Below are 17,051 nucleotides of genomic sequence, written 5' to 3'. Positions count from 1 at the left end.
GTAAATAAGTTTAGACTAATAGTAGCAATGTGCTTTATAGGATAAAGTGTCTCGTCTTGTAAGACATGATCGTGTCTTGTAAGACATGATCACAGTTGGGTAATAAATGAATTAGTTAGATTAAGTGAATAAAGATCCCTCGGGTGAGGTTGTAGCTCGCACGCAATGATCCATTGTGCAGCTCAAGTTCAATTTAATTATGTGAATTAAAAATACAATGAAATGATTGTGCCTCGGCTCCCCGTCTTAGGACAAACACATCATCCCAGAAAATAACACTAACACTACAGACCCACAGCATACCCTCATATGTATAAAATTTGTACACAAAATACAGTACATGATGCATTAAATATTATACAAAAGCAATGTGAAGTATATATGGGATTTCCATTTTGTGGAGTTGTAAATGGATTGTGGTGTTTTCAAATGGACTCCTGATTGGATATAGTGGGAACAGGATATCAGAATTCAGTATTTCTAAGTACTGCAGATCTGAGGGACGGAGAGACCCATGTTACTGACCATTAACTTGTCAATGATGGCTGTCAGAATAATTATAAAACAGTATGCAGAGCAAGTGAGACTGTCTGTCAAAGGTAGCAGAAGTGTTTAATATATGAGACAAACAATCTTTCCAGAAACCTCAGAGGTCAAAGACAGGTAATTCAGTCAAGAGACAGGGGTTTTCTAAGGTACAGGCACACAAAATATTGAAGACAATTGCTTCCCAGTCAAGGCCCAACACACTTCAATATCAGGAGCATGGTCATCATCATGAAGATGCATTTCCATCTCCCAATTATAATCCCAATCCTTTTCTTTGTGCCATCATTCATTTATTTTGTCAACGTTGCAGATGGCCCCCGCGGGATCCATTTTATACAACATAAAATGTCCTTGGACTTGTGCCGCGCTCATCTCTGGCAGCGCCGCCAGGGCAGTCACAGCAAAGTGGTCGCCCTCGGAGCTTGGCGCTGCTGGGTAGAAGCGGCGAAACATCTGGGCCAGCTGCCAGTGGGTGCAGTGACCCACATACTGCTTTAGGTCCACACGACCTGGCCGGATTAGAGCCGCATCCAGCCTGTGTGGAGAAAGATGTTTAGATTACTAGGAATGACTTAAGATTTTTATACATTCAAAAATACTATCATACCATCATCAATACTATCAAAATCATTATTATCACTAGAGTTTTCGCTCGCACGATGCTCGCGCTCAACCTCTAGTTGTAATTAAACCCATAACAATAATGTGGAAACCCCAGTAGATAATGTAACAAATTTCTGAGAGCATAATATAATAATATTTTGCCTATAATTTTACAACTTATAACACTAGCTAAATGGTTTTTTAACCATTTAGCGAACAAAGGGCAACAGGCTGATTATCATTTAGGGGCCACTCAATAACATGCAGAAGAATCAACGACACACCCACTGAAGTGGTGTGAGAAATACAGACTCCTCATTCACATATAAGGTAATTTCCATTTCCTACGGAGAAAATACTACCTCAGGGGTAGTATTATTCAGGAGTTTTTCAGGGTACAAATGTCAAGATTTTGTTCACACACACTGCCCATCAGGAGAATATCAGGATTTACACATGTGTCTGAAAGCAGCTAGGTTGTGAGCAATTGATTACATTATAAAAGTAGTCATTTATGGTAACAGTTTAGTATACTATGCATGCAAATATATTATTAAATAGCTTTTACTCTTATTCAGGGCTGAAAAATGCATTGACATTTTAAAATGCAAGGCAACTACTATTGGATAGTTGAAAATAATAATCATCATTGAGATTAAACATTTCTTCCAGTGAAGACAGGCAGCAGTAGCCTACAGTCACACATAGCATACAAACAAAACATAAGAAAAATAAAACAACTAAAAGAGTCCACAGATGGAAGGGGAGGATATCAATATCGCAAGACATTTGGGGAGGCTCAAGGAGTTGCGTAATATAAAGTTTGAGCAACAAAGGGTAAAGACATTTCGGGAGGCTCAAGGAGGAGAGTAATATCACATTTGTAGTCTTGTGTAGTCTTGTGCAGTCTTGTGGTGGACTCTATAGACATAATTCCCCATGCTGTTACTGACATGTTTTCGTTCCGTGTTATAGGGACACTGTCTCTTTAAGATCACGTCCCTTATGCGTTGATATGTGCCGGTCGGTGCGATGTTTGAATTTAACGGTTTTTACATGACAAAATGAACGACCCGTTGTTGCTTGTCGAGGTGAGAAATTTACTCTTCCCTTCTTTTATCACAATTTCTACAGTCTATAGACAGAACGTGTTGCCTCGGAGAGTTTGTTGCTGCGGTGTGTGCGTCTGTGTTCTTACCTGGGCGAGTGTGTCGCTGCGGTCTGTGCGTGTGTGTTCTTACCTGGGCGCGGGTGTCGATGGCGGAGCAGTTATGTTTAAAAACATAACGTCTTATCTCGGCAAGTGTGTCTCTGCGTTTGTCTTGACGTGCGGTGTGTACGCGTGCACGTGCGTGTGCGTGCGCGCTTCAATGTATGTGTCACTGCCTTTGCCTTGACGTGCGGTGTGTGTGCGTGCGTGTGTGCACTTCCGTGTATGTGTCACTATCTTTGTCTTGATGTGCGGTGTGTGCGCGCGTGCGTGTGTGTGTGCGTGTGGGTGTGTGTGTGCATTTCCATGTATGTTCGTGCGCATGTGCACGCGCATGTGTGTGCGGTGTGTGTGCGGTGAGTGTGCTTGCGGTGTATGTATGCGTTTGCGCGTGCTGTGTGTATGTGTGAGCTGCAGGCTGCTTGGCACATGCCGCATGAGTTACTTGAGTAACTGGTCTGCCAGGCCTGCTATTATAGTAGTAAGATTGACTTCACAGATTGACACCCACGCAGGGGCGAATAAAGTACCCATTTACCTATCAGTCTATTTATCTACCTTCATTTATCTATATAATCATCTAATTATATGACATGCAGGATCTCAATTCTAAAGTTATTCGTTTCTGACTGAGCTACCTGTCGATAAAGTTGGTGGTCATGAAGACGATGCGGGCCTCGGAGGACGCCACCCCATCCAGAGAGTTGAGAAGGCCGCTGAAGGTCAGTCTGCCCATCCCCTGGTAGGCCACAGGGTCTGGGGGGAATAACACAGGAAACAGTGACACCATGATCGTCCCTTTTATATACAGAAGAACGTTGGAGCGGAGTTCTCTGAAAGAACGCTGCAGCACTCACGGGTACTTTTGGACGCACGGAAGAAGATATTTTGAATGAATTCTGATACGTGTCATTAATGAGCAGATAGGGGTTTGGCATCTTGTTCAAGGATGCCTACAGGTTGACAGCTGACATTGACTCCCATACACCCCTGCTGAACACCGAACCCGAGGCACTTCTTAACTACTCCTTGCTTGGACAGTACACTTATGGGGCTCGGAGGTTCTAGGGGCTGGGTTGGGGAGGGTCGGGGGGACCTACTCTCTGTGGGCAGCAGGTCGCGGCTGACGAACGCGGCGTCCACGTCCTCCAGGAGGATGATGCTCTGCTGGGGCGCCACGCTCAGCAGGTGGTTGAGGCGGTCGTCCGACAGGCTGCGGTCGCTCAGACTCATCAGGCAGATGCTGTAGCCCAGCTCTCCCGCCAGCGCAGTGCTGCAAGGAGGGAAACGGCAACAGAACGTGTTGAACGGACACAGACACAGACAGCTTAATGTTAGGATCATAACATCAATTATCAATGCGATTATCCCCGATATTGTGATCGCGATTATCATTGCGAGCAACAGATTATCGATTCAATTTGCCACCCTGGCCAACCAAGTCACATTGCTTTGTTTCATATATTTATTGACAGTGACAAATGGACATACAAGATTCTAGCACCGTAAACGGCAATGACTTTGATACACACCTTTGCAGCAGTTTGAAATGAAAATATATTTCAATGTAACAGGGGGTACAAATCTGATGTTTCCGATTGCAACCTTTCACAATTAGCTAGTTAGCTATGGTGTTGGCCAGCCCCTAACAGCTACTCACATGAAGCTGCTCTTCCCACAGCCTGGGGGTCCATACAGCAGATATCCTCTCCTGTAGGGGATCCCTGATGGCAGAGAGAGAAAACAAAAAACAATCAGCCGAACAGCAACCAAATAAGTCAAACCCTATTTGCTATTATTAACAAAAATGTAATTTGCGGTTTTGTTTTTTTTATTAAAAAAAAAGGGACCACATACAGTTTAATACATAAAGGTCACCATTCGATGCACCGTATCAGATTAAGCTTTAAGCTTATTCGCATCTGAAATCCCTTGCAGAAACTTTTATCCAAAGCTTTTGTTGTAGATACATCTCATTAAGGTGCAAGTAGGGGATAGGGCATCTTCCTCATTGCCGCATCAAAGTAGACTGAAGCCATTGGGGTTCAAAGCCATAACCTTCTGGCTGGGAGACAAACAACCTTACCCCTTCTAGACAGCCCTGCTTCCCAATCCTCTGTTTTTCTCCCAGGTCTGAGTAACTACACCTTTGTACTTTGAACCACCCACCTCTGTCTGTGTACCACTTTGGATTTCCGATGAACTCCTTCACATCATCTACAATCCTCTCAGCCACGCCCGACTCCAGTACCACCGAGTTCAGTGGTCTCCGTCGGCGTGGAAACCCGAACGGCCGCCACTCCCCACCCATGGCGGTGTACATCACTGTTCGCCCTTCTTCCTGTTTTAGGGCCAGCTCTCTAGCTGCGTAGCACAACATTTACTTTATTAATCCCAGATGGGAAATGTGGTGTCATTGCAGTAGGCTAAGAAAATAAACCATAAAAAAACAGTATAAAATAGTAGTATAACATAAGTAAATGGTGGTAATAAGAATGACAATAACAAAGGCACAAATTAAAAAAAAAATTGAATGAACATTTAGTTTAAATAGTATTGACAGTTGAGGAAAGCTTTATTGGCATTCAGACCTGAAGGGCCAGATTGATGGAAACTGATATACTGTACATTGAACAATTTTATCATACTCTACATATCACTTTATGTACTATAATAGCAGCGATAGTGCTTTTGATAGAGAGTAATAGTGAGAGTTCTAAAAATAATAATGTCAAACGACAACGACACAGGAGAACATAACCAGAGTCATTGAAAAGTTTTAATTTATGTGAGTGATTACTCTCAGCCAACTGGAAGCATCTGGGTCCAATGGTCTTTATGTCTATAAGAGCAAGCCAGCTCAAGTGGACTGCTCTCTTCCCTGATAGCCATTTGGTGGATTTCCTTTTTGATTTGCCATTGCTCTGGATTTTGCCTGCATTGGATTTGGCTACGGTTTGATTTGGTTTGGTCTATTTAGCCTATTATTGGGCAACTGTCCGAGGGATCCATCTCAATCTTTTTTAAAAGTTACCATAAGTTTTAAGGAAGTATAATCATTATCTTGCCCATACGAATGAACAAAGAGTGGAATAATCACATTGTCAATAAGGGTAACTGGTTAAAGACAGTGGCTGTTTTATGAAAATTTTCTATGATCACATATGGTGCAAACAGGGTCATTGTCTGGACCTTGTAAGTTAGAAGAAGTTTCTTGAGTCATTGAATGGATGCAGATTAAAAAAAATGAAGAAAACCGTGGTCCGGGGCAAGAAGATAGAGGAGTTACCTTCCTGTAGGATGTTGAAGAAGATCTGTCTGTCTCTTCCCAGAGCAGTGAAGGTGACCGACTCCCAGGGAGTCCCAGTGTGTAGATCCACCATCTGCTTCTCCCTGGTCCTCTCCACCCGAATCCACTTCCTCCCATACCTGCACAGAACCATAACACCAGGGTCAGTGGGGTCCTAAGTTTGCATAGCAAATTGTTTATAACAGAGGAAGTTGCATAGCAAATTGTTTATAACAGAGGCATTGGAGCATTAGAAAGTAAGCTTATTTAATGTCCATCTTTTACTATGACATTGCATCACATGGGATAAGGCCTTGGATTCTATCACATGGAATAAGGCATAGAATAAGTTCAGTAAGTTTGAACAGTTAATATTGGATTGCCCTTGATGATAAGGTCATTATTCCTATAATATGAATCATATAATAAAGAGGCAACGTTTTAGCTAATCCTTGTACCTAAAGGATATAAGAAACAACTCTCCTCACCAAATAATATGGTTCCCAGGACTGGGGTGGAAATCAAACTGTGTTTTGACACGTCCACTTTCATGTGCCAGGTAGGACGTCTCCACGCTGAGATGCTGAGTGTGTTTTGCGTGCTTTGTGATCCAACTGAGCAGCCAGTGGTAACTCTTATCTTTGCTGGGCACCTCCAGTGTGATCATATAATTCCTCCGGAAGAAAATCATCCCAACCTGCGCTCCTTTCCTGGCAAAGGCCATTGCTGTCCCGATCCCGACGAGCCCAAAGCCAGCTCCAAAGTACGGGTTGTCTTTCAGACCGTCTAAGAGGTCTGACAGGGGCATCTTGTATGATAGGATGAGAAGTACACCTGTTTATGGGAAGCAGAACTATTAAGGGGTCACTCTTCAAGGAAACCCCCTCGACTCACATGACGTCTTGGGTATCTTCGTCAAACCCGTTCTTTATCCCCTCCATGGAAATGGGAATTATTCCATTATAAAACAAAAGTGTAAGCCATATAAGCGTTGTTTATCAAGGGAAAGCGACCTCTACATTGTGGTGTTCCGTCGATACAACTCCGACAGTCAACGGAACCCCCGTAACATTCATTCCTAGTTCACATAAACATTGTAATTATAAACCATTCATATAAATACCACATAAACTATTTAATTTTTTGGTAAATTTGTCTGATTTTAATTCACAAGGATTATCATTATTATTAATATGCCTATCCCATCGCATTAGGCTAGACGCTGATCTGCCAATCAAACAGACTTCAAGAGGGTAATGGCGACGCAGCTGCGGTGAATGGTGAATAAAAGGCAAGTAAAATCTAAAACAATACGAGGAAAACGAAGACAATGGCTTGGCCAATGTGTTGCATGTGTACTAATGACATATTCATAACACATAATAAGTAAGGACTATCTGTAAAACCCACTCGTTTTGGTGCAGTGGTTAACGGGTAGATTGGACCAGGAAATATTGTGCAGTAGGTTGCGATTATGTTTCAGAAGTCCAGTTAGACAACAATTAAGATCCTTCAACAATTACAATGTATGTTATATTACATAGTATATAGCGTAAGATTTTATTGTGTTTTCTGTTTTATTTTTGCGTTAAACAGACGCAATGGAAGCTAATCCCACAGAAAAAGGTGGAAAACGTCTGTCAGACCCCGAGGACCAACAAGGTAAAAAAGACCATTAAATGATTTACGATTGTGATATTATGCACAGATTCAGTCAGATTAACAAATCTGACTGTAATATTCGTACAATTGTATCGGTTTGAAGTAGGCTATTATTACTCTGCTGTCATACTAAATGTAAAGTCTGACTAATAATATATAATCATTTTTCAGCTGTTAATATATTGCTATAATACATGTTTTTGTTTCAATCAAAGGATATAATCTCAAAGCTAACAGGATATTTGATAGAAATCAAATTTAACCTCCACCGTGGTTTTCGTATCTGTATTCAAATTTTAAGTATATGTTGTTGCGTGCACGCCCGCACACACAATCACTCAGACACTCGTTGTCTCGTTCAATGTCCCTCTCTATCACGTGCGAGAATACACACTCTAAATCGTCTATTTACAAATACATTTTGACATATTAATTATTTTAGGGTCACTTCCTTTTTTCTCCCATTTCTCTTGAATTGATTGTCTAATATTGTGTTTTATTGATTTTCCTATATGTCTTTAAAATATAATTGTTAAAATAAACCTACCTTGTCTTGATTATAATTTCTATATTTAATAATTCTTTCCCCTCTGTCTCCAGGCCTGAGCAGCCTTGAGAGAGGGCCATCTCTGACCTCGGGCAGGCCCAGAAGGAAACGCAGACCCAACCCTCTCTACGTGCAGTCTACAGATGAACAAGAGACAGCAGAACCAGAGGTTGTTGGGCACAAGACCAAGAGAAGGAAAAAAGATCAGGGGGAAAACAAGAAAACCGCTCTGAATGAGAGCGACACACCTCCTGCTAAAGGTAATCCTGCAGTCATTCCATTATTGTTCTACAATAAAATGGCTTCTGGCAGTTCTATTTCTATGAAGTCATTTAGCAGTCAATTGTATGACAAGGTTACATGAGAGGTGACTTATTGTGATGTTTTTTTGAGATACATCTCATTGAAATGCAGGTAGGGGTGAGGGCATCTTACCCTAAACCCTGTCGTCGAACTTTGGGAATGTTGTTCGGCCATCTCGCCAGTCAAATAATGGGCCTACATTTTCAACAATCACCATTACAAGTTTTATTCATATTATAGATATTCATGATATGTTTATGGGTTCATCACACTGTTATGCATTTGCTTCACAAAACAGCGTGGGGCGACAGGGATTCAGACAGCACCCCTACTGCTAGGCCGTATATTAATATACTACTATTAAAGATAAATAACCAGAAAGGATATCAAACTCACAGAGGAATGTATGAAAGATGAAGCCCTTTGTGATATGTTATGGTTATTTTATTATGGATTCTTGCTAGATCATGTTGTCTATCACTTTTAGCATTAACATGTATTAAAACACAATACCCAACAAGATGAGGCAACATAATTGCAATAATCATAAATTGTAATTTCTCCTTTCTTTTCCCAGAATACCTTGCGGAGGGTTCAGAGCACATATTCCGCACGCACACTTGCCCCAAATGCCGCCGCTGTTTCAAGATGCGCTCCCACCTCCAGGAGCACCTGCGCATCCACTTCCCAAGCCCCAGCCTCCAGTGCCCCACCTGCGACCGCTTCTTCACCAGCAAGAGCAAGCTGCGCGTGCACATGCTGCGCGAGGCGGGCCAGAAAGTCCACCACTGCAAACGCTGCGACTACTCGGCAGTCGAACGCAACGCCCTCCGCCGCCACCTTTCAAACGTCCACGGGGATGACGCCGGTGACGCGGAGTGCGTTGCCGGTGACCTGCCTACCCCCAACGTACTGACCTACCCTTGCCCCACCTGCGGACAAACCTTTCAGCAAAGCAGGTCCCTCAAGGCCCACATGAAGACCCACAACGTCCCACCGGACAGACAATCCCTGCCTTGTTTCCAGGAGGGCTGCGCCTTCCGGGGTTCCGTGCGCAAGGAGCTGCTGCGTCACGCCAGGGAGGCTCACGCCGTCGAGGCGGTTGAGTGTCGGCATCACGCCTGCAACGCCATCTTCGCCAACAAGAGGGACATGGAGGAGCATCGGCGCGCGCACCTTGCCTACCACTGCGCGCTGTGCGACTTCTCCTGCTCCAACAAGAGCGTGTTCCTGCAGCACCGGCGCCAGGGACACGCGGGGGAGGAGGAGCTCCGCTGTGAGTTCTGCACCTTCGTCACCTTCAACCCTGTGGAGTTCCAGCAGCACGTGGGACATCTGCATGCCAGCGAGAAGATCCACCGGTGTCCGCAGTGCAGCTACGTGACCGCCCATAAGCGGGGTTTGAACCGGCACATGTTGATGCACAGTGGTGAGGCTTATGTCATTTTGCATGTGTCCCAAGCGCAATCAACCCCAATGTATACCGCCATAGGAATGCCGGGGGTTTCTACACCTCCTGCAAAACCCAAAGATGCCGCCACTGGCATAGGTTACATGCTCTTCTCCAAATATGTAAAACTACACGTCAGGGTGTAGAAAGGTCTGCTTCAGCTTTCCTTCCTCCTTATTCATGATTAGACTAATTGAGGAGGTTCACACATATGTTTGTTGATATGACACACCTTCACATTATAGATCAGAGTTACACGATTAAATTATAGATGCAATTATAGATTACAGTGCAGAGATCAACGGCGTACCTATTGCGGCAATTGATTGCATCATCAGTTATGTATTCCTTTTTTCCGTGGTTCACGATGAGATTCACATCCACCTTCTTGTTGTCTCCCAATGTTTGCCCTTAATGGCTTTCTTTGAAAGGTGAGAAGCCTCACAAGTGCAGCGTCTGTGACTTCAGGTGCCGGGATGAGTCCTACCTCACCAAACACATGCTCACACACTCGGACGACAAGAACTTCATGTGTTCCGAGTGCGGCTACGTCACAAAGTGGAAGCACTATCTGAATGTACACATGCGTAAACACACCGGGGATCTACGGTAAGAGAGCTTTGAAGACAATCCAAACATGAAATTCAAACTGCATAACAAATAACTCAAAATACCCACCATGATTGCTGTTCCTGTAGATTGATTTTAGTGTTTCTAGAATCATTTTCTTGATGTAGCATGTATTTCCTGTCCTATATCAATGGTCTTAAAAGGTAGCTTACATCTGAGGTCAATCTTATATCGGGTTGTGGTTCAAATTATTTAATGGAGAAAATGTGCTATACAAGTCAAGTCCATTACATTCTTAAAAGGCCAACATTAGACAACTAATCTAAGGTTGGAGGAAAAGTTACTGAAGATTTTATTATTTCTCTCTGGACTACAGAGTACCCTCTTCATACTTAATATATTCTGGTTTTGCCCTGAAGGTACGAGTGTGACCAGTGTCCCTACCGCTGTCACAGGATAGACCAGCTGAACAGCCACAAGCTTCGACATCAGGCCAAGTCGCTCATGTGCGAGATCTGCGCCTATGCCTGCAAGCGGAAGTATGAACTTCGTAACCACATGCTGACCAAGCACTCTGCTGGCCCAAAGCAGGCTGCGGCGGCCTATCAGTGTAAATACTGTGCGTATACCACTTGCTATCGCCAGGCACTCCAGAACCACGAGAACTGCAAACACACCAAGCTGAAGGAGTTCCGATGTGCGCTCTGCTCGTATGTCTCCTTCAGCACCATCAGCCTGTTTTTGCACAAGAGAAAGGTCCACGGGTACGTTCCCGGTGACAAAGACTGGCTGGAGAACTACGCCTTAAAGGAGAAGGAAAGAAACGCACTTGAATGTGTACAGGATTTCTACCTGAAGTCCCCGGCGGGTTGTAACCGATCCGAACCAAGCGCCAGGGAGGTAGCAACGACACCTCTGACCAATGAAAACCAGTCTGGTCCGACTGGCCAAACTGAAGGGCTAGATGTTGGGGGTATTCCAGCAGACACCTCATCCAGGGGCTGCCCCGAGGAGTATTGTACATTGGTGTTGACCACACTCTCAACAGCTGAATATGAGACCGCTCCGTCGTCAAATGAGAAGGAACACGTCCAGTATCCAAATGCCACAACGTACACTTCCACTAACGACGATGGTGATACTCCACCACAACAGGGAGGCATCAGTCCAAGTTATTCTCCAAGTGTGGCAGAAGAAGAGGATGACTGTCATCAAGGTGAAACAGACGACGATGAAGGCTCAATCAACAGTGAGTTGGTGGAAGCAGGAGAAGTCATCAATAAGCCCTCTGGTTCCAACGCCTTTTCCAAATCTGAGATCCACCTGAAGGCCATGAAGAAACATGACAGTGACCAGGCAGAGGCGATGGTTATGGAAGGACGGGTGAAGATGCTCGTAGCACAGACAGGAGATGTGCACCGCTGCGACAAGTGCTTGTATGTGACACGCAAGGGAAGCGCCCTGAAGTATCACTGTCAATTTGTCTGTCAAAATAGGTCCAAGGGACATGACTGCGAGGGCTGTGGGGCACATTTCAAACAAAGGCGAGGCCTCGATACACACCTCGTGAAGAAGTGTCCAGCTCGCCAGCGAAACACAAGAGCCTTTAAAGGGGTTTCAACGACACCGATGACACTCAGTCCGGACTGTCTCCGTGATGAAGGTGGATGTAAAGATATTGATGAAATAGATGAACATCATGTAGAGGTAACAAGAACAAGAAGTACAACTCAAAGCAAAGGTGGAAAAATTATGATCTCTACATCTAATGTCATTACCTCTGGTAAATCAAAAGGCCCACAAAAGGAGCATTTTAAGTTTAAACTTGTGACCAAAGCTGTTTCTGATGCCAAAGAAAGAAATATTTTGTCAAAGAAAACTGTCCTTTACACTAAGGGACGAGGGAAATTCACGTGCAAACAATGCAATTTTTCCTCGATCAGACTGGCTACTGTGAAACGTCACTGCACAACCTGCAGACCAAACTCAAAGAGGAATGATGAAGATCAAAGCCGGTTAGAATGTGCAGATGCTGATTCAAATAGCTCACTCTCAAAGTCAGAAGAAGACCTTGGTGATAAAATTGACAATGATCACACTTTGAAAAAATCTAAAAAACAACTTATCTCCTGTCCCAAGTGTACATTCAAGTGCAGTCAGAAGCGTGCTCTAGAAAGCCACGAGAAGAGGGGCTGCATGAAAGCCAACGAAATCCAGTGCCACCTATGCTCGTTCGTGGGAAAGTCCCAAAACTCTTTGACGAGTCACGTTTCCTCTGTTCATGAGAAAAACAAGCCTCAACGCTTGCACTGCGAGGACTGCGACTTCAACTGTAAACAGGCGCGCTGCATGGCCCAGCACGTCGCAGTCAAACACAAAGGGTCGCGACCCCACCGCTGCCCTTACTGTCCCTTCAGCACTACCCGTCGCCACCGGCTGGAGGAGCACCGGTCCCTCCACACCGGTGTCGGACGTTATTCCTGCGAAGAGTGCAGCAAGACATTCGGCACCGTGACCAAACTGGGCCAACACAAGACACGTGTCCACGACAGGAAGCCCTCTCACTTCTGCTCGCTTTGCGACTTCAGCGGCTACACCCTGGACGACGTGAGGCGCCACAACCTCCGATGCCACACCGGAGAGCTCCAGCACTCTTGCGCTCACTGTGAGGCCTGCTTTAGTTCCAGCGTGGCCCTTAGAAACCATTCCAAACGCATCCACCAAGACCAGAACTTTCTCTCCTGCCCTGAATGTGACTTTACATTTGGCACTGACGCTGCTCTCAAAATCCACCAGCGGAGTACACACCCTTTGCTCAAGTGCTCCACCTGTCAGCGGCGTTTCAACACCAAGAAAAGCCTGGAAACGCACCAGAGAAGCCATTTAGGCCACCAGTGCCAGCTCTGCTCTTTCGCTAGCAGAACCAAGCAGCTGTTGGCGCAGCACCTCATGGAGGAGCACGAGGAAGATGAGGAAGAGGAGGGTTCCAGGGCAGAGAAGCCGCTGAAGTGCAGCCACTGCGAGTTCTCCTGTCGCCATCAGCTGGTGTTGGAGCAGCACCTCCGCTCACACGGGGGCACGCGGCTCTACAAGTGCACCGACTGCAAGTACACCACCCGGAACAAGCAGAAGATCACGTGGCACATCCGCATCCACACCGGGGAGAAACCCTACAGCTGTGAGCAGTGTAGCTACACCTGCAGCGACCCCTTCAGGCTGAAGGTGAGCGTTACACCATGGTGTGATTAAAGGACCCATATTTTAATAAGAGGTTTGAGGTCAATTATTCATTAAAAGGGATTGAAAGACGATCCACTAAGTTAGTAGTGTCCAGCGAGGTATGATGGTCACCATGGCGGACTGTACCAATAGGTTGGCTGAAGTTGATCTATCTTGGTGGACACTCATGTGTGAGTGTCATGTGTGTTTTTAAATTCTTTGTAATGGAACTAATGAATCTCACATACATAAAAATAGGAGCTCCTTAATATTTGCTGTTGAAAGTACATAATGACGATCAGCATTTAGGCCGTATGATACGTCATTTAGCATTAATTAAGCATTAATGACCATCTGAAATTTTGATCGTAAGCGGGAGTAACCATTAACCAAGCCAATCCTCTTAATTGACAGTATATATAACCTTATTCCAACCCTTTTTTATGCTCTATAGATTCACATGAGAGTTCACCAGCCAGAGAAGAAATACTTGTGTACGGAGTGTGGATACAAATGCAAATGGAAGACCCAGCTGAAGTACCACATGACGAAACATACAGGTATGAATTAAATGTTCTCTCTCATACTGTTGGTTCGATATTGTCACTGGGAAAAGTTGTAAATTCGCAACTATAATTAAACCCTGATATATACTGTGGGCTATTTAGCCTCTTAAAAAATCAAAAATTCAAATGGTAAAACCACTAACATCTTTTTGATCAGGGTGGGTTTGATTCCGAGGTCCTTTTTATGCTCTTTCACCACACTTTTGTGTCGGCCTTCCCTGATCTCCCCACAAAGGGACTTCCCCATCACACAATACTGAAATCTGAAATGCGACTGCGTTTCATCAAACCGTTATGAAACCTTCCCACTCTCCCAGGGGAGAAGGCCTACGCGTGTGACGACTGCGCCTACCGCGCCAACCGGGCGGACGCCCTGCGTGCCCACCGCGACACGCAGCACTGCGACGCGCGCTCCTTCGTCTGCGAGGAGTGCGGCAAGGCCTTCAAGACGCGCTACATCCTGAAGACCCACCAGCGGCAGCACAGCGGAGCACGACCCTACACCTGCGGGGCCTGCCCCAAGGCTTTCTGCTGGCCCGCCGGCCTGCGACATCACTTCCTGTCGCACACCAAGCAGCAGCCATACCGCTGCCTCCACTGTCCGTACCGCGCCAAGCAGAGGTTTCAGGTGGTGAAGCACCTGCGCAGGCACCACCCAGGGGTGGCCCCGGAGCAGGGGGTGGTGAAGGACGTGGAGGGGGCGGGGCTCACCCTGAAGGACGCCATGCGGGGGGCGGTAGGGGGGGATGGGGGTGGAGGGGAGGAGGGGGAGGCAGAGGATGGACGTCAGGGAGAGGCGGATGGACAGAGGAGAGAAGATATAGACGGAATGGTTGCGACGGATGGGGATTTAACATGTTTTGTTTAGGGGGAAAGTGATGGGTAAATATTGATTTAAAGATGTAGGAGTTTGATTTTGCATACCTTGAAATGACCAAATGGTTATATTATCAATTATAAAATGATCCCTCCGATTTTTAGGAAGGCCTGCTAAATTCAAAAGTCAAAGTCAGCTTAATGTCAATTACTTCACATGTAGAAATACAAAGCAATCGAGAAGACGTTTCTCACTATAGATAGTGCACATGCACAACAGATAAGACAACACTAAAAGTAAACATTGAAGTGCACAAGAGATTAGGACATTACTAATATTAAAAAGATAGACAATAAGATAATAAAATCTAAGAGAGGCAGCATAAGTTTCTTTATAAGTTAATTTGAGTTGTGGTAGTGCAAAAAAAAGGCAGTCAGTAATAGCAGCAATTTCAGTCTGTTTTGGAGGGGGGGGGGGATTCAGTTTTCTGACAGCTGGTGCATGTCGCTGAGGGGAGAGAGGGGAGAGAATTTATCTTCCTGAAAGCCTGGTGGATGAAGCTGTTTGTGAGTCTGGTGGAGCGGGCACGGAGGCTCTGATACCTTCTCCCAGAGGGCAGGAGGCTGAACGGGTGGTTGGCGTTGCTCACAATCATGGTCGCTATTCGGGTGAGGCGGTATGTGTCTTTTAAAGAAGGGAGTTGGGCACCAATGATCCTTCCAGCTGTGTTGACTATGCGTGGCAGTGCTTTCCTGCTGTATTCAGTGCAGCTCCCGCCCCATACTGGGATGCAGCTGGACATGATGCTTTCAATGGTGGTAGAAAGTGCACATGATGGGTGGAGGAGCTTTCGCTTGCTTCAGTTTGCGGAGGAAGTAGAGGCGCCGCTGTGCTTTCTTCGTCATTGATGCAGTGTTGGTTGTCCAGGAGAGGTCCTCACTGATGTGCACCCCCAGGAATTTGGTTCTGCTCACTCTCTCCACAGCAGCACCATCGATGGTCAGTGGTGGGTGTTCAGTGTGGCCTCTCCGGAAGTCAACAACAATCTCCTTGGTTTTGCTGACCTTTAGCAGGAGGTTGTTGTCTCTGCACCACCTGGTCAGAAGGTTGACCTCCTCCCTGTAGTGGGTCTCTTCGTTCTTGGTGATGAGACCCACCACAGTTAGTATCGTCAGCAAACTTCACCATATGATTTGCGCTGTAGGTTGGTGTGCAGTCGTGAAGTGCAGCAGGGTGAAGAGCAGGGGACTGAGCACAGAGCCTTGGGGGGCCCCAGTGCTGCTAGAGGTGTTGTTGCCGACTCGTGCTGCTTGTGGCCTCTCACTGAGAAAGTCCAAAAGCCAGTTGCAAAGGGAGGTGTTGAGCCCCATCTGGTCCAGTTTACAGATGAGTTGTTGTGGGATAATGGTGTTGAATGCTGAACTGAAGTCTGAACAGCATTCTCACATATGAATCTGTTGAGTCCAGGTGGGTGAGGGCTGGATGGAGAGCAGAGCAAATTGCATCCTCTGTGGACCATGTGGCTCGGTATGCGAACTGAAAGGGGTCCAGGGTGGGGGGGGGGAATGGACTTGATGTTTGACATGACTAGCCGTTCGAAACACTTCATGATGATGGGGGTCAGTGCCACAGGGCGATAGTCATTGAAGCAGGATAGAGCAGGTTTCTTTGGCACAGGTATAATGATGGTGGCCTCGAAATGTGGTAGCAGCTTGTCTCAGAGAAGTGTTAAAGACATCCGTGAAGACATCCTTAAGCTCCTCTGCGCAGTCCATCAACACACGGCGTGGAATGTTGTCTGGGCCTGTTGCCTTGCGGGGGGGGGGGGTTGATAGTGGAGATACTCCACTATTGGTACTCTTCCCACTTGCAGCAGACAGGCACAGAGCTTGATCGTGGGGGGTTGGTGGAGTTTTCTCTGGGTTTGTGATGTTTGTGGCTTCAAACCATGCAAAGAAGCTGTTGAGGTTGTTGAGCAGAGAGATGTTGTCGTCGCAGATCTGTGGTGCGGGCTTGTAGTCTGTGATGTCTGAATGCCCTGCCACAGGCTCTGTTGTCTTTGAAGGGGCAGATTATATATTTTGTATAGTCCTGTGGGATAGGGGGCAGGTCTTGTATGCTCCTTTGTGGGTAGTGTAGTGTAGACCATATCCAAAAAGTGCCGCATTCCTGTCACTGCTGGCAGAGGTTGGAGGGATATATACCATACTAGCATAACTTGAAGATGTATATGTGTGTGTACTGTTCCATTTACTGCTATTAAAAC

General features: G+C 45.7%; 2 protein-coding genes across 2 annotated transcripts; one reads left to right on the top strand and one right to left on the bottom strand.

The window, feature by feature from the left end:
* Positions 1-587: 587 nt before the first annotated feature.
* Positions 588-6,705, bottom strand: bcs1l (BC1 (ubiquinol-cytochrome c reductase) synthesis-like). The gene is made up of 7 exons (XM_030343437.1): positions 6,140-6,705; positions 5,652-5,791; positions 4,532-4,726; positions 4,023-4,086; positions 3,463-3,635; positions 3,001-3,118; positions 588-1,084 (listed from the first exon to the last, which is right to left on the bottom strand). The coding sequence occupies exons 1-7, from the start codon at positions 6,457-6,459 to the stop codon at positions 832-834; spliced, it is 1,263 nt and encodes a 420-aa protein (XP_030199297.1). The 5' UTR covers positions 6,460-6,705; the 3' UTR covers positions 588-831.
* A 94-nt stretch (positions 6,706-6,799) lies between these two features.
* On the top strand, positions 6,800-15,250 carry znf142 (zinc finger protein 142). Its single transcript, XM_030343434.1, has 7 exons — positions 6,800-7,313; positions 7,914-8,120; positions 8,741-9,592; positions 10,045-10,222; positions 10,603-13,405; positions 13,857-13,962; positions 14,286-15,250. The coding sequence occupies exons 1-7, from the start codon at positions 7,253-7,255 to the stop codon at positions 14,834-14,836; spliced, it is 4,758 nt and encodes a 1,585-aa protein (XP_030199294.1). The 5' UTR covers positions 6,800-7,252; the 3' UTR covers positions 14,837-15,250.
* Positions 15,251-17,051: the final 1,801 nt, after the last annotated feature.

This window comes from Gadus morhua, chromosome 20 (genome assembly GCF_902167405.1).
Source record: "Gadus morhua chromosome 20, gadMor3.0, whole genome shotgun sequence".
Taxonomy (NCBI): domain Eukaryota; kingdom Metazoa; phylum Chordata; class Actinopteri; order Gadiformes; family Gadidae; genus Gadus; species Gadus morhua.
The sequence above is the reverse complement of the archived record's forward strand: the minus strand, read 5'-3'. Positions and strand labels throughout refer to the sequence as shown.

Bases quoted from the DNA above. Each gene is read 5' to 3' on its own strand.
- bcs1l (XM_030343437.1), bottom strand. From the start codon at position 6,459: ATGCCCCTGTCAGACCTCTTAGACGGTCTGAAAGACAACCCGTACTTT. The intron at 4,727-5,651 runs GTAACTCCTCTA...TGTGCTACGCAG, and splicing joins CTTCAACATCCTACAGGAAG to CTAGAGAGCTGGCCCTAAAA. The intron at 4,087-4,531 runs GTGGGTGGTTCA...CTCTGCCATCAG, and splicing joins AAAGTGGTACACAGACAGAG to GGATCCCCTACAGGAGAGGA.
- znf142 (XM_030343434.1), top strand. From the start codon at position 7,253: ATGGAAGCTAATCCCACAGAAAAAGGTGGAAAACGTCTGTCAGACCCC. The intron at 10,223-10,602 runs GTAAGAGAGCTT...TTTGCCCTGAAG, and splicing joins AAACACACCGGGGATCTACG to GTACGAGTGTGACCAGTGTC. The intron at 13,963-14,285 runs GTATGAATTAAA...CCACTCTCCCAG, and splicing joins CCACATGACGAAACATACAG to GGGAGAAGGCCTACGCGTGT.